We start from the raw sequence: 16342 nt of genomic DNA on the forward strand, positions 1-16342 counted from the left end.
ATAAAAATAATAAATTCTCACCATTATCTACTAACGAATACCATGTTGCATAATTCATATAAACCATGGTAACAAACCTAATTGCAAACTTTGCTCCCTAGTACAGAAGTGTATCCATTTGTTTATAGCATATAAGGACCAAATAAACAACAGAAATAACATTAACTTTCCTTACTATTATTTCATTTTATTTATTTTTTTAAAGAATTTTTATTTTTTTATTTTTTTTAAATAAGTTTTTTTTATTTTTTTATTTATTTATGATAGTCACACAGACAGAGAGAGAGAGGCAGAGACACAGGCAGAGGGAGAAGCAGGCTCCATGCACCGGGAGCCCGACGTGGGATTTGATCCCGGGTCTCCAGGATCTCGCCCTGGGCCAAAGGCAGGTGCCAAACCGCTGCGCCACCCAGGGATCCCCTATTATTTCATTTTAAAAGATTGTTGGTCCCAGATCACACCACGTCATTTGAAAAAGAGGGAGTTTTTAATTGCATCTGTCTATATAGTGCAGCAATATGTCTATGAAGAATATTCTGGTGATCCACGTCTCCAGTCTACTTAAGATCAAAATGTTGGTTCCAATTCCATGGGCTTTTGTTTAGCCATGAATCATTCAGACATGATTATACACATACAACCTTTGTAGGAAAGTGCTCATAATGAATGAAAATTGCTTCAGTTTGGTGATGCTAAGGGGCTGGATAGCCTATTCACAACCTAGATCATCCATACACTCTTCAAAATTGTTTCAAATATTTTGTGAGTCCATTCAAAGTAAAGCTAGGTCAAACTAAGTGAGTTAATAAGGAATTAAGTGAGTTAATTGAAGACAACAGAAAAGCTCCAATGTAATCCTATCTATAAAGACAAATCTAGTTGAGGCTTTTGTATTAGTCTTAAACATTAATTTGTAATACAATTGATGGATTAGTATAAAATAATAAAAAGGAAATATAAATTAAGAATAGATTGACTCATCAAATGCAAACATGCATGAAGGAAAAGTGATCCAACATAAATATCACATTCTCTTTCAAGGTTATAAAGGTATGACTAAGAGTAATTTGTAAGGTTCCTTCCAGCTCTTGGACTCAAAGAATTCTCCCTTGATATGATTATGCTCTTTTTTTTTAAAGTAAGCTCTGCACACAATGTAGGAATTGAACTCAGGACCCCAAGATCAAGACTCATATGTTCTACTGACAGAGCCAGCCAGGTACCCCAATAAGTATATTCTTTTTAAGATGGCATGGTCTTATCCCACTGAGCAGTAAAAAGCACTATGTTTTTGAAACCAAAGAAACAAAGTGAACACACAAGATGTTATAGGGCAAGTTGTAAATGAAAAGAAAAGGTAATTTAGAATTTCTTGAAACACTTGCAGGGAGAGACTTTAATGTGGGAAGGGAAAGGGGGAGAGAGGAGGGACAAGGAGATGGGATAAGCACTAATGTAGTCCAGCTGCCCATGAATACCCAATGGAGCTTGACCTATAACCTATCATTCTCATGATGTTTCCTTCCCCAAATGTTAGTGCTGTAAAATATAGTATCCAAGCCTTTTATTTATTTTTATTTAATAATAAATTTATTTTTTATTGGTTTTCAATTTGCCAACATACAGAATAACACCCAGTGCTCATCCCGTCAAGTGCCCCCCTCAGTGCCTGTCACCCAGTCACCCCCACACCCCGCCCTCCTCCCCTTCCACCACCCCTAGTTCGTTTCCCAGAGTTAGGAGTCTTCATGTTCTGTCTCCCTTTCTGATATTTCCTACCCATTTCTTCTCCCTTCCCTTCTATTCTCTTTCACTATTATTTATATTCCCCAAATGAATGGGACCATATAATGTTTGTCCTTCTCCAATTGACTTATTTCACTCAGCATAATACCCTCCAGTTCCATCCACATTGAAGCAAATGGTGGGTATTTGTCATTTCTAATGGCTGAGTAATATTGCATTGTATACATAAACCACATCTTCTTTATCCATTCATCTTTCGATGGACACCAAAAGCAAAAATGAACTATTGGGACTTCATCAAGATAAGAAGCTTTTGCACAGCAAGGGATACAGTCAACAAAACTAAAAGACAACCTACAGAATGGGAGAAGATATTTGCAAATGACCTATCAGATAAAGGGCTAGTTTCCAAGATCTATAAAGAACTTATTAAACTCAACACCAAAGAAACAAACAACCCAATCATGAAATGGGCAAAAGACATGAAGAGAAATTTCACAGAGGAAGACATAGACATGGCCAACTGGCACATGAGAAAATGCTCTGCATCACTTGCCATCAGGGAAATACAAATCAAAACCACAATGAGATACCACCTCACACCAGTGAGAATGGGGAAAATTAACAAGGCTGGAAACCACAAATGTTGGAGAGGATGCGGAGAAAAGGGAACCCTCTTACACTGTTGGTGGGAATGTGAACTGGTGCAGCCACTCTGGAAAACTGTGTGGAGGTTCCTCAAAGAGTTAAAAATAGACCTGCCCTACGACCCAGCAATTGCACTGTTGGGGATTTACCCCAAAGATACAGATGCAATGAAACGCCAGGACACCTGCACCCCGATGTTTATAGCCACAATATCCACAATAGCCAAACTGTGGAAGGAGCCTCGGTGTCTATCCAAGCCTTTTAAATAAAAAATTCAATCAAGCCCCTATACCTTCCATAATAGAGAGCAGACAGTGTTCAGAGAGTTAAATAACTGGTGCTGAGTTCAGAACATTCCCACACTCACCTCCAAGTTCAGAAAGGGGACTTTTCCAGCCATACTGACATGCTGAAGAATCCAGTTTAATGCTCAATAACTGATTGTCCTCATTTGTTGTTTTACTGTTCCTATTTCACACAATAGATGTTAACGAAGTAACATGCAAATTTCACTGTTTTCCTCTACAGCAAGTACTGAATGGCATAAGCATGGCAACAGTCACATAATTGTATGCCATCACCAGTTAATTTTTTTAAAAGCAGGCTCCACGCTGGGCATGCAGCTTGAATGCAGGGCTTGAACTCTGGACCCCAAGATTGAGACCTGAGCTGAGATCGAGTTGGACATTTAACCAACTGAGCCCTCCAGGCACCCCATGCCAGCTAATTTTAAATACCTTTTGACGATCTTTTAAAGGTTCTCCATAACTTATGTTATCTGGATGACTTTCCAGGGACATGTGAGGACCTTGTAGTTGTTAAATATTACTTTCTTATAGCCTCCATGTTTTATCTAATTCTGAATAATGTTCCAAATAAAATGAAAATGTTTTGAGAAAGTGGGAAGGAGTGCAGAGTCCTTTGAAATGTTTTCTTCAATTCATCAGTACAATAGAATACAGTCAGCATCAACCAACTTGTATAATGCACTCATTTTAGAAATTTTAAAAAAGATTTTATTTATTTATTCATGAGAGACACAGAGAAAGACAGAGAGAGGCAGACACAGGCAGAGGGAGAAGCAGGCTCCACGCAGGGAGCCTGACGTGGGACTTGATCCAGGGTCTCCAGGATCATGCTGTGAGCTGAAGGCGGTGCTAAACCACTGAGCCATCCGGGCTGCCCTCATTTTAGAAATTTTTAGATAGCTCTAATATCAATGGAGTAATTCTGTTTCTGCTTGTTACATAAAACTTGATTAAGAAAATGAACTCCATGATTTTATTCAAAAGGTGGCACTATGGCACCTGGGTGGCTCAGTCAGATAAGCGCCTTACTCTTGGTTTTGGTTCAGGTCGTGATGAGTGCCACATCTGGCTCCCAGCGCAGCAGAGTCTGCTTGAGATTTTCTTTCTCCCCCTCTGTTCCTCCTCCTCCTGTGCATTTTCTCTCTCTCTCAAATATTTTTTTTAAAAAGTGGCACTAATGCTTATTAGCTTTTATTTTATTTTTTTTAATTTTTTTATTTATTTATGATAGTCACAGAGAGAGAAAGAGAGAGAGGCAGAGACATAGGCAGAGGGAGAAGCAGGCTCCATGCACCGGGAGCCCGATGTGGGATTCGATCCCGGGTCTCCAGGATCGCGCCCTGGGCCAAAGGCAGGCGCCAAACCGCTGCGCCACCCAGGGATCCCGCTTATTAGCTTTTAAAAGGAGACTTGGATCATGCAAATCATCTCAAAAAAGCCTGCATTTTAAGAAGTCAAATCAATAATTAAGGTTTTTTTTAAGATTTATTTATTTGATAGAGCATGTGTACACACAAGCAGAGGGAATGGGAGTGGAAGAAGCAGACACCCTGCTGAGCAGAGAACCTGATGTGGGGCTCAATCCCAGGACCCAGAGGTTATAACCTGAGCAGAAGGCAGACACTTAACCGACTGAGCCACCCAAGCACCCCAAAAATAAAGTTTCAAATGATTAGCATCTTAGTTTTAAGCCACATCTGCATTTTATGTGTTTGTGTATACTTGCAAAATTGATGTACACAATATATTTGTGTTTATTTTACAGGACTTGGAGCATAAAATAAGTTCTAACAGTAGAACTTGTTTTTACGATACTTTCATCACAACTGCAGATTATAATGCCATGCCTGAAGAATTCTACTTCTTAGTAAGACTTCCAGGAAATCACCATTGCAGCAGAGTTTAAGAGTTGCCTCGTTTTGTTTGAATTATTATAATTTTCAAGAGCAAAGCCACTGGTTTAGAGATTAATAAATTTGGCTTAGTGATAAAAATGTAAAATTTGTACAACCACTCCTGTATTATCCAGGTGGGTCCATTCTAATCACATGAGTTCTCAGAAGTGGAAGAGGAAGGCAGAAGAGTGGGTGAGAAAAAGATTCATGTGAAAAGGACTTTTGCCGTTGTCAGTGTTGCAGATGGAGAAAGGGAGCTGCAAACCAAGAAATGCAGGCTGCCTCTAGAAGCTGAGATCAACTCTCAGCTTACAGCCAGCAAGGAGATGGGAACCTTGGTGATGCCACAACTGTGAAGAACTGAGTTTGCCAATGACCCAAAGTGAGCAGGAAATGTATTCTTTCCTAGAGCCCCAGATGCAAACACAGCTGAGCTAACACCTTGATTTTAGCCCAGTGATACCCATACCAGTCTTCTGAACTAAAAGACTGTAATGTAATAAATTAGTGATGTTTTAACCCAGTAATTTGTTATGGCAGCAAGAACACTAATACAGAGTTCTTTTTGAGTGCTTGCATACAATTAAGCGAGGGACAATTATGTGGGCAAGAAAATACTTAACATACTGACTGGGTAATACCCTAGGAAAGTACTGAAAAGAGCACAAGAGCTAGAGTACTGTCCACGGTGGCTAATTCCCATGGGGAAAAAACGTGGGTAGCCAACAAAGGTAGAACAGTGCTTCAAGACAAATGGGAAACTGGGAAGTGAATCCTGATACCATATCAACAAGTAAAGATAATTGCCCCAGTATTTTCCTAAAACTTCACCACTTGATGGTATGGCCAAGCAGAGCTGACTTCTTATACCACCACTCAGTTCAAAACAGCTTACCTCATCTGTCATACTTCTGTTCTCCTAATCCTAGTGAGATATTATCTAATTCATAGCTGGCATGAAAGTAGCAAAAGTTGACAAAAATCAAAATGTCATTAGAGAAGTTAAGAGCTTTGAAATCAAGCAGACCTGAGTTTGAATTCTCACTTCACCTCTTCCTTGAAGTGTACTATTGAGCAAGTTAATTAACCTCTCTGAACCACTGTGCCCTCAGGTGTAAAACAGAAAAGACTTTACTCTTAAAGAGTGTTGGGGAGCAGCCTGCACAGTGCTTAGCATTCTTATAGTAGCACTCAACAAAGTGTATTCTATTTAGCTCTGATAAACCAAGACAGTTTTTAAAAACTGCAAACAAATACATCTTATATGAAGTCTATAATATTGTTTTACAGGCTAGATTAGAGTTTTAAGCTCCTGGAGTTCTGAAAGTTGTTTTTATTTACCTTTTTCTTAGGGAAAGATAAGTTATTGCTTTTCTCTATTGAACCATATCCTACAAAGTACTCTCCAACAAGTTGGAGGTGCTTTTATCTTACCATACCATAAATGAGGCAATACTGTATAGAAACAACATATATCCTCATCATGGAAAGTCAAACCACTGAAAATATTTTACTATAATTGAAATTTGATTTTTCATTAAGATTACACCCTATAGAGCAGGATCAAATCATTGCTGCTTGAAAGGTAAAATTGTACACTTATGCATTAGAAAGCACCTATGCCCTGTCCAACTTACAGGGTGGTATTCCATTCCTCTTGTTTAAAGAGGTTACTATCAAGTTTAAACATAAATTGGGTCACTTTCTATCCTGTGTAATATGCACCTTAAAATCTGGTATCTATTTTTAGGACCCTTGGCTGGCTCAGTTGGTGGTGCATGCGACTCTTGATCTTGGCGTTGTGAGTTCGAGTCCCACGTTGGTTGGGTGTGAGATTACTTAAAAATAAAATCTCTTAAGAAAATTTAAAAAATAAAATCTGATACGCACTTTCAATTCATGTCTTCATATTTAGCCCAGACACATTTCTCTTCTATAGTGTTTTCATTCCCATTAAATCCACTATCAATACTGAAAGTACATTAACCAAAACAACCTGATTATCTTAAATCAGAATTTTTCATGCCAGTAAAATAAATTAAGCAATTTAATTGTTCGTGAATAAAGATCAGATGGAAAAATAGTTATTTTGAATGACTGCAAGAACTATATCCCTAATGCCCAGCAGAGTTATGCCTGGTACATAACAGAAAGTAATTCTGAATATTATAAAGTCAATATACAAGGTGAGTGAAAAAGAGCAAGCACTTTCAAAAATGGATTACTCAGCAACTTCTTTATGTACCGATTCCCCAAGAATCTCACATTGACACTGCCTTTCTCAGTCTTGAGGAAATAAAACAAGACTATGTGGCTGCCATGTCAATTTAAAATACATCATGCACAGTGCTTATAATTCTTGACTCCTTAACCACAAGTTAAAGTCATTAACACAAAATCTTGCCTATTTCTTCTTTCTTTCCCCTCCTCCTCACTCAGCCCGACTCAGCTTCTCATCTAAATATTCTAACTTTCAAGCAGAATGTCTGGAATCCTTAGAATTCTTAGCACCTCCAGACTTCCCACGAGGGTATGAGATTTGCATTTCTGCTTCTTCCCTCTGGGGCAAGTGTTTTGAGGGGTACTTGGAAGTCACATTAAAGTAGGAAAAAACAATGAATCTAGGTAAATTCTTGACAAGTAAAATTCTTGAAAATTTCTGAAAGCAGCAGAAATACTAGCTTTCTGTCTTGCAAGTTTCTTTTCTGCGGTATTCTTCAGTAACATTAAATGGTTTCAAGAGATCTTTTAAAACACACACACAATTGGCTTTAAAACCAAATTCTAACTTCACTTGCACACACCGGGTTTCCCAGACTAAAAATTCTGAAGTAGCTAAAAGAATAAACGCTGACTAGGAAGGGCAAGCCATCTAGTCATCAACCTCCAGAAAGTAAGTTTGTAAACTTGAATTCACCATGGAACAGTGAATCCTGTGATTAAAAATTATATAATCCTGGGCTCTAAGACAAGCAGAATATCTATATTAAAGGAGAAAAGTGTTTTCCAGTCGTACCACATAGGGAGCATTGCATTCAGACATAGTATCTTGTATAAAGATTAAAATGAAAAAAAAAATGGGCCAGGTGAGGACAGCCAGCAGAGTGAAGGGTCTGGAAAAGATGTCATACGAGTGACGGTTAAAGAAAGAGATTTCCAGGCTTGTATGTAATACAGAAAATAGATATTTTTCTATATAGCTCCAAAAGGCTACACAAAGATCTGGAGATAAAAGATTTTGTTTAATGCAGGGAAGAGTTGTACACGAGTGAGAGGTACAGCCATGGTGAGGTAGTGAGCTCTCTGTCACTGACAGGGAACAAGGAGAATGCGTATTACCATCTTTCAGAGGTGTTGCAGAAAGAATTCCTGCTTTAAAGGGGGTTTGGATTCTCTAAATGACCTCTAAGGTCACACTTATCTCTATGGTTTTCCATTAATGCGTGTTAAGCTAGCCCTTCTGTAAGCTCAGGCAATAGAAATTCCCAAACATGCCACCAAAGTTACAGATTCACATTAAATTGTTCTTTGGCGCCGTTTATGTTATTTCTCCACGTAATTTCGTTAGAGTGAGCATTTAGTAAAAACAAATTAAGCAGACAGAAATAAAAGTTTATGTATGTGGTAACTGTGTAAGTAGCTACATATATTCGTTTCTAATTTGACATTATCAATTTAATAAGTATTTTGTCAAATAAATGATTTCTAAAACCACGAGGTTTTGTTTTAATCACCAAATTAGAAAAAAAGACAATCTTAGAGTATAGAAAACATGTCAAATTTAGAAAATGCCTATTTTTATTTGTTCTCTTTTTTGAATCACCCATAAACAAGAGAGACTTATACACAATCTTTTCTGCACAACCTTTTCTCAGGAAATCTAGATACTGAACTTTAATGATACAATGACAGAAAACAACTGCTATAAAATACTGTGCTGTTGATTATTTACCACCAACTATTTTACATATTAAACAAAATAGCTGTAAACAGGAAGCTGACCTAATGCAAGTGCATTAGCTGAAGGGGCACAAATCTAATCCACTAATACTCATTCTACGCTCGAAAGGTAAAATTCTAAGGAAAACATTGCATCGCGTCTGTCTTGCTAGCAAACTCACTGTTACATTGCACTGTTTAATTCCTACCCATTGTCTTCCTCTTTATTGCCACACCATTATTATCAAAATTTACAGCTTGTGAAAAAAAAGATAAAAGGATTGCTAATGCTAATCCTGTTCTATTCCAGCATGCCCTTAGAAACTAACAATACATTAACCATATAACATTAGCCTGAAGGAACCATTTGCTGTTTTAAAACAGTGAATATCAAAATACCAGAAAACCACTTAGATGTGACTGCCCTTTCAGCTTTATTAATTTAGGCAAAACGACAGGTTAATTTATATGGTTCACACCTGTCAGGAGCAGAGTCTTTACTAATTCAGTTTACACTGACCAGGAGATCCTCCCTCAGGCTAAAGCTGAACTTCAACCTACTCCTGAACAGAGTGTAACACAAACACGTCACCCAGATTTCTATTGAGATGGTCCCTTAGAATTCCACAGGGATCGCATACCACCATGCGGAAGGAACACAAGATCTACCCATTTGGTAGATTAAGCATTTGGTAATCAAGCTACCTGAAGGCCAAAGGATTGTTTTCCTAAATCTTTTGCCTTTAAAGTATTCCCACTATTCCTGAATCATATGATAACACAATTTGAAGAGCACTTTATGCCACATAAGAAATGATTTTCCTTAATACCATCATAAACATTGTCCTTATCATCAATCACTCTTGAATATATGGAGAGGTTGCCCCTATCACTCAAGCTTTAAACAAGCAGAAAGAAGGCAAACTTGGTGTTAAAATCCACGAGGGAAACACAGCCTTTGTGTTCAATGTTTGCAGGAAGTACAATGTTGTCTGTTGTACCTTTCCCGGGAGTAGCAGCACTGCCCTATCTCCAGCATCGACAGAGGAGTTCCAGCTAAGCAGTACCTACCCTGGGCTGGGAATGAGACCATAAAGAGTCTTTAGGTTTTTTCCATACTTGCTCGATTATTACAGCACAGTTTTACTACAGCCAAAAAGATTGTTATCGAAATCTCAGTCTTTGAAAAACGACCCATATATTCAAGGAAAACCACAGAGTGTGTTATTTGACAAATCACCATAAATAATGACAAAACACTACAAACCAATACTGATGCTACTCAAGCAAACATACAAAAAGATGTTTCTGTGAACTGTCAAGAATTATATATTCCAGATAATATTTTACACGTTTAGACATAATTTTATGGATTAACTCTAAAATATTCATGATTGACCAAAAAATCAGAACTACTCCATTTCAAGGCAAAGACTTTCGACCCAAACACACAAATAAACCATTTAACCCGCATTTGCCAGCCCAACAACTGTGAGAGCAAATATAATGTTACTGACCCAGTTTTCTAATTTAGTCTTTGTGATTTCTGAGAGCAAAAATTACGCTCAATTTAAGTATCATTTTGTGTGTGTAGAAGTGTTGTGGAATATAAAGAAGTACTGATGAGAATAACATGTTCCACATGATATTTTTTATTTCTGGCCAAGTAAGACAATGAACTCCAACCTAAAACAGTCAAAAACTAAGCAATGTATTTAGAAACCTGATTTAAATTTGCCAACCTCGTCTTTTCCTATATTTAACATATTTTCCCTGTGTGCATTTACATAATATTTAAAACCCTATATTAGTTTATTTATAAAGAAAAATAAGTTAAGGTCAATTTAATAACAGGCTGTCACAATGCTAAACTGGTGTAACCTAATGCTTGCCCTTCAAATATAGTTTCCCATTCCACCTCTGTGTACCACCAACAATCAACATCAACATGCAAGATCTGTGGTATTTTCTAGCTTCTACCATCTATGTCAATTCACTCATATCATCAGGTCAAAGAGAGGAGTACTTAAAAGGAAGAAAGCAATTCATTAGAGATGCTGTATTAAGCTGTATCTGAGCCTTTGGCTAGTATGAATTAATACAATATATATATTTTTTAACCATCTCTAAAAATTGACAAACCAGCTGCGGTAGGAGCTACAATTTGGATCTTCTGTATAGTAAGATACAGTAGAAATACTAACTCATTAATAGCCATTATTAATTGTACCTTACGATTCTCTAAGTTTTGGGGTGTGTATGTTTTCTTTTGTTTTTACAGTAAAGTTGCTTTTGATAAATCTTTGCTCGTTTCTCACCAGCTAAGATAAAGTCAACAGGCACATCTCATTTTCTCAAATTATTTGAAGGAGCTCCATTAACTTGCACCTCCATTAACTTGTCACCTCCATTAATTTGTGCTTTTGACAAATTCAGCTTTTGAGAAACAAATATAGCTGATCTTTTTTTCTTTTTTTTTTTTTTACAAACATAACTTACAATTTTAACTTTATAGGAAAAGTAAAATAAGCAAACAGATAAAAATCACCTGAAGCATCTCTAAGGAAGAACATAATAATCTGAAAATGACATGATGACAGAATTTCACTCTGAAATGTCCTCATTTTTCAACGCTTTCTAGGGAATCGCTTCCTTTGGATTGAGAGCACCAGCACACTTCCTCAGCAGCTGAAAGCCTTTTAAAGAACCAGATTAAGACACCACTGTGCATCTGAACCTCATATAAAACAAAAACTAATAAAATGGCAACTCACCAGGCTTTCTAAACACACAATTAACCTGAAGCAGGAACAATTTTCCACATCTTTCCTATTGTAAAGGAAAAACAGTTAAAACATGCTTTTACTTAAAAGCTTTTCTCGTACTAATATTTAAAAAATAAAAAAAGGTCTAGCTCTCCCTTATGCCTTCCTTCACCAAGAGAAAAAAAAGGATCACAGACAATATTTTTAAAGGATATTTTATTATATTTCTGGATTTTGTTTCTAAGGCAACAGTTTGCGAATTTAAAAACTAAGATTTTCAAAAATTCTAGTAAGACTTCCCAATATATTTTAGTATATATTTACTTAAAATAAATTTCTAAAACAGGCATGGGCAGAACACGCTTTTCAACTCCATGTATGTATACAACTATTCATAGAACTATAATTTGCACAAATTTGAACTTACACTTCAGAACCTGAATTATAAAACTGGGAAAGATATTAACATCAAACTTACTAATATTCATTCACAACTCAAGTATAAAAGTCCTGGTTAAAAGACTCATTTTCTGATCAACATGTTAACTCCAAATGTTTCAAATTCACCCAAAAATTAATAGAGAGCATTTCCCTATTTAACACCACACCAGCATCAATCACCAGCAGTGTTTTGTGCCACTACACAAAAGAAGTCATCTTCAATATTTCAGATAGACAAAAATTCAAAACAAAATCCAACCAGTGTAAAAAGATTAAAGCCTATCCTTAGGCATTTCCTTAGGTATACATTTTAGACTTTTACATTGGTAATCCAATTATCATTAAGCACATTAAATGAAAATAAGCTCCTAGGACAAGCAACCGAAGGTAAAATGTGGGCATGCCAATATATTTAATGATAAACCAGCTTGAGATTTTTATACTCTTGTGGGTTTGGGGATGTCGCTGTTTGGGATTTTTACCCCCTTCTGCCACAAGGTTGATTCATGAATGAAACCCCACTTCAATATCCTCTTTTCTCTCACTTACATGTATGCTGGAGAAAGTGGAGTTGACCTGGATGTTTTAAGCACAGGAACTGGGAATTTCCAGATAGCAGGAGAGCTCGTTTTCCATTTCAATGGCATGTTGTCACCACGGTACTACAATAACAGTAAGCAGCGTTTCCATAACAGACTACCAACTAGGACTTCCATTCCACACTGTACTGACACAGCAGCGGCTGCCGCGAAGAACAAGCAAGCGATCCTGCCAGTGCCCTTACACCGATGCCTCCAATCTGTAAAATAGGGCTGCAAGGTACCTCCTTAAATCCTCCTGTCCCCTAAAGCAATATGATGATTCTATCGTTCTAACTCAACAATAGTGCCACCTCGTTAGGAAAGCGTTGACTGCAGTATTTTTTTTTTAAGACTGCACTGTGCAGACCACACAATGCAGCTTTATTTAATAAAAGCAGCTGGGGTTTTATTTTGTTGTTGTTGTTTTAAGCTTGCATTACCATTGTTCTACCTTATCGGGGATACTGCAGCACTGTACTATATTCTGCACCTATTAACCTGATTTCTGACCAATAGTAGCAGGAAAAAAAATAGATGGGTTTCATATGAAAATGAAACAACATACCTACTCAGAATACACTTGTCATCCTCTGAACATTCTTCTTTTGAGCTGCAACAATACAAATGGGATATAAACCTCAGCATAGCCTTAGGCCACAGCTAATAGAGATCAGTGACTAAATTCAGCAGCCCGCTTTCCTCCTGTGCAAGCTCTGGCCACACAATACAAGAATGCCATTATGGGAAAAGCCCGTTTAAAAAATGCCAGTCTCTCTGCTTTCCAGTTAGAAGAAGGCAAAATGTAAGAACAAATATAAACTGCTGCAGAACTCTGCACGTTCTTCTAGTGGCTTCTGATTCAAGTTGCTCTCCTTTCCCTATTCTTATTTCCAAGCCAAGCAGGATGAGCAGAATCTCATACATTTACAACATGCTGTGGTAACACGAATATCACTCTGTCTTCTGCAGCAGAGAAGTACAGAGTAGCGTGCTCTTAATAGCAGTCCTCGGAGGGACGCTATCAACAATCTAATTCAATGCTGCCCTCCCCTTCTTCTCTTCCCCCTTACCCCCCCTCCAGCCCCCTCCCTCCTCCCCCCACCCTCAAGCAGCTCACAAATTGCCTAGAGGAGAGACCAATGCTGCTGGCCAAGCAGGTGTCCAGCAGGGACCATTCCAAAGCTCAGCGGCAGGTCCGGTAACCTCTAGGGGTTAGCCACTGACAAGGAGATTGAAAAATTCAAGCTGCTGTCAAAGGCAACTTGAGGTATTTCATGAAAGCAGTGGCAAATACATGGTTCATCTATATTGTTTTAAAATATTGCCAGAAAACAGCCTTGTAAGTGCCCCAAAAATGACTGGGTGTTTTAAGTTTCTGTTTAAAGCACCAAACTCACAAATTTTCTACACAATTCTAAGAAGTGAAAATAGGAGAGGCTGGTATGACACTGAACTCTTCATTTACAGGCTGAAGAATTTTACCTCTGATGTCGGCAAGTAGCCATCACTAAACATCTCCCTTCATAGCACCCTTCTACATCTACCTAAAAACAGAATTATCCCGCCTTCACCACTGCAAGCTCAGTAAAAGCAGACCACCCTTCACACGGAAGCCACTACCTTTTTTAAAAAAAATCACTGCCGTGACAAAATTCATATTTACTTTCAAGTCTGTATGCAAACAATAAACTCACACTTCTAACTTTAGTAGCTGGCTTTCGGATACTCTTTCCAAATTATTCCCGGTTTTTAAAAGATTGAGATTTAGTCCCTTAAGAGGCTTTCTCATTTGCATTCAAAAAGCACAGATGAACGTTACCATAGGAAGCAACTACTTTCAAAAATTCCACAATATAGGATTTAACATACCAGAAGTACAGTGTGAAATTAGCTAAGGAAATCACAAATACCTTCCTTTAAGAAACGCGTCAATATTCAGGCAAAAAGCATTTTCCTATGAAACCCAACCATACATGTATATGCAGTATGTACACACACTACACACATACATGCACCTATGGAGAGAAAGCTTATTTTGAAAGACTGACCAGTAATGCATAAACTTTATTAAACAGTAAGTAGATATCAGCCATCACTAACTCACAAATAATTTTTATTCAGTCGATCATACAGAAGCACCCCAAAAAAGCCCAGGCAAGCAACTTAAAAAGTTAAATTATATTTTGTCTTTTTAGTATCCACACACAAAACAGTCTCATAAAAATCTCAAAGGAAGCAGAGAGGAGTATTTATTAATACCTTAATGAGCAAACTACATTTAAAAGGTTTTTTTTAAAAAAGTACCACTAATACAAATAAACCATAGTCACATTCTCATTCATTTGGGGAATATAAATAATAGTGAAAGGGAATATAAGGGAAGGGAGAAGAAATGTGTGGGAAATATCAGAAAGGGAGACAGAACATAAAGACTCCTAACTCTGGGAAACGAACTAGGGGTGGTGGAAGGGGAGGAGGGCGGGGGGTGGCGGTGAATGGGTGACGGGCACTGAGGGGGGCACTTGACGGGATGAGCACTGGGTGTTATTCTGTATGTTGGTAAATTGAACACCAATAAAAAATAAATTTATTTTAAAAAAACAAATAAACCATAGTCAATATTTTACAATCAGCAGTGCCAACTTGTTGGAAACCCCCAGAATAAAATACACACACACACACACACACACACACACCCCAAGTTTGGAATGTTCCATTCCAAAAACGTGAATCATTGTCAAACATGTACAAATATAAAAAAGCTACAAATTAGCTGTATGTAGCAAGAAGGTGATGTTTTAGGAAGTTCAACCACTTTCCAGCTTATGAGACTATTACAAAGCAGTAATTGCAAATACAACTTCTGAAAACAAAGATCCCCAAACCTCTATCAAAACATGGAAAATAAAGTATTTCACTCAGTCTGTAGAAAGTCAACTCAACATTTATGAGTGGTATATAGGGTAAATGTAGATTTTTTTAAATCTCTGAGGGGGTAACCCCCCACAAACAGGTGAAGATCACTTTATTGCAGAGGTTCTCCAGTTATTATTCTTCTGTGAACAATCAACTTAAAAAAAAAACATAATCTTTGTCTAAGCTCAGGCTCCAAAGAAATCAATCAGTACCACCAAATCATCTATGTCAATTGCCAGTGTAGATTTCTCTTACACTTAATGTTTACAACCTGCTTTTGTGGCCCTCCAACAATGGTAATATTGGCTCAGCATAAAAAGAAAATAAGACTGCTTTCCCTTCACACCACCCTCAGCACTCGTAAAGACCCCAAAACCCTAAAAGTTTACATCTGATGATGAACATTTATTTCTATTCAGTTCTTCTGCTTCAACAAATTGCTAGCAGTCATTTTTAACTATCTCTCACAAGTAAACAACTATGCCAAAGGCTTTAAAAATAATTCATTTAAGTAGAAATATAGTCCATGAAATCTACTTTACACTATTAATTTGCTTAACAACAATGTTCTTCATACATCATTTAGAAATAAACTTCAGCCAGGTAAAATCACCCCAAATACAAATTAGCAGAGTCCAAATTAATCAGATTTTACTACCCTGACAGCGACTCCAGTAGTAACTATCAACTGTAATTACCATTACATTCTGGAACTGAAAATGTTTTCACCTACAGAGTGATAGGGAGAAAATGATTAAATGTGTATTTTAAATATAATTTTATGCAGGCTCAGTGTCCCACTACTTTAATATTTAGACTGGGAAATGTCAAAAACCCTTGTTGACTTCATAAGAAACACTGATTTCATTTATAGAACACTTGGTTTCTATTATGGACCACTGAATAAAAGAAGACAGAAAGACAACATACACAAGAGCTCTTCAAAGCATTTTAGGAACATTAACTAATCACTTGAAAATACCTGTGAAGTATGTATTTCAGAGATGTCATAAACAAAGGACAATGCTGGGACTTGGCCAAGGCCACAAAATGAGGCATTCTTGGCCAAATCTTACAATGCAGAATTCCCTGGTTCCCAACGT

The 16342-nt window shown here is 37.3% G+C and overlaps 1 protein-coding gene across 7 annotated transcripts in view; it reads right to left on the minus strand.

The window, feature by feature from the left end:
- Positions 1-16342, minus strand: part of KLHL13 (kelch like family member 13) — a 207388-nt gene that overhangs the window by 60548 nt on the left and 130498 nt on the right. Inside the window, exon 1 of one of the 7 annotated variants that reach the window (XM_055337362.1) lies at positions 12889-12968. The exons of the other annotated variants lie outside the window; for them this stretch is intronic. Coding sequence (XP_055193337.1) covers positions 12889-12968 — 80 coding nt within the window. Of the gene's footprint in view, positions 1-12888; positions 12969-16342 lie in introns of those variants that run through there. 7 annotated transcript variants of the gene reach the window in all.

Source organism: Nyctereutes procyonoides, unplaced genomic scaffold, assembly GCF_905146905.1.
Source record: "Nyctereutes procyonoides isolate TBG_1078 unplaced genomic scaffold, NYPRO_anot_genome, whole genome shotgun sequence".
NCBI classification, from domain to species: Eukaryota; Metazoa; Chordata; class Mammalia; order Carnivora; family Canidae; genus Nyctereutes; species Nyctereutes procyonoides.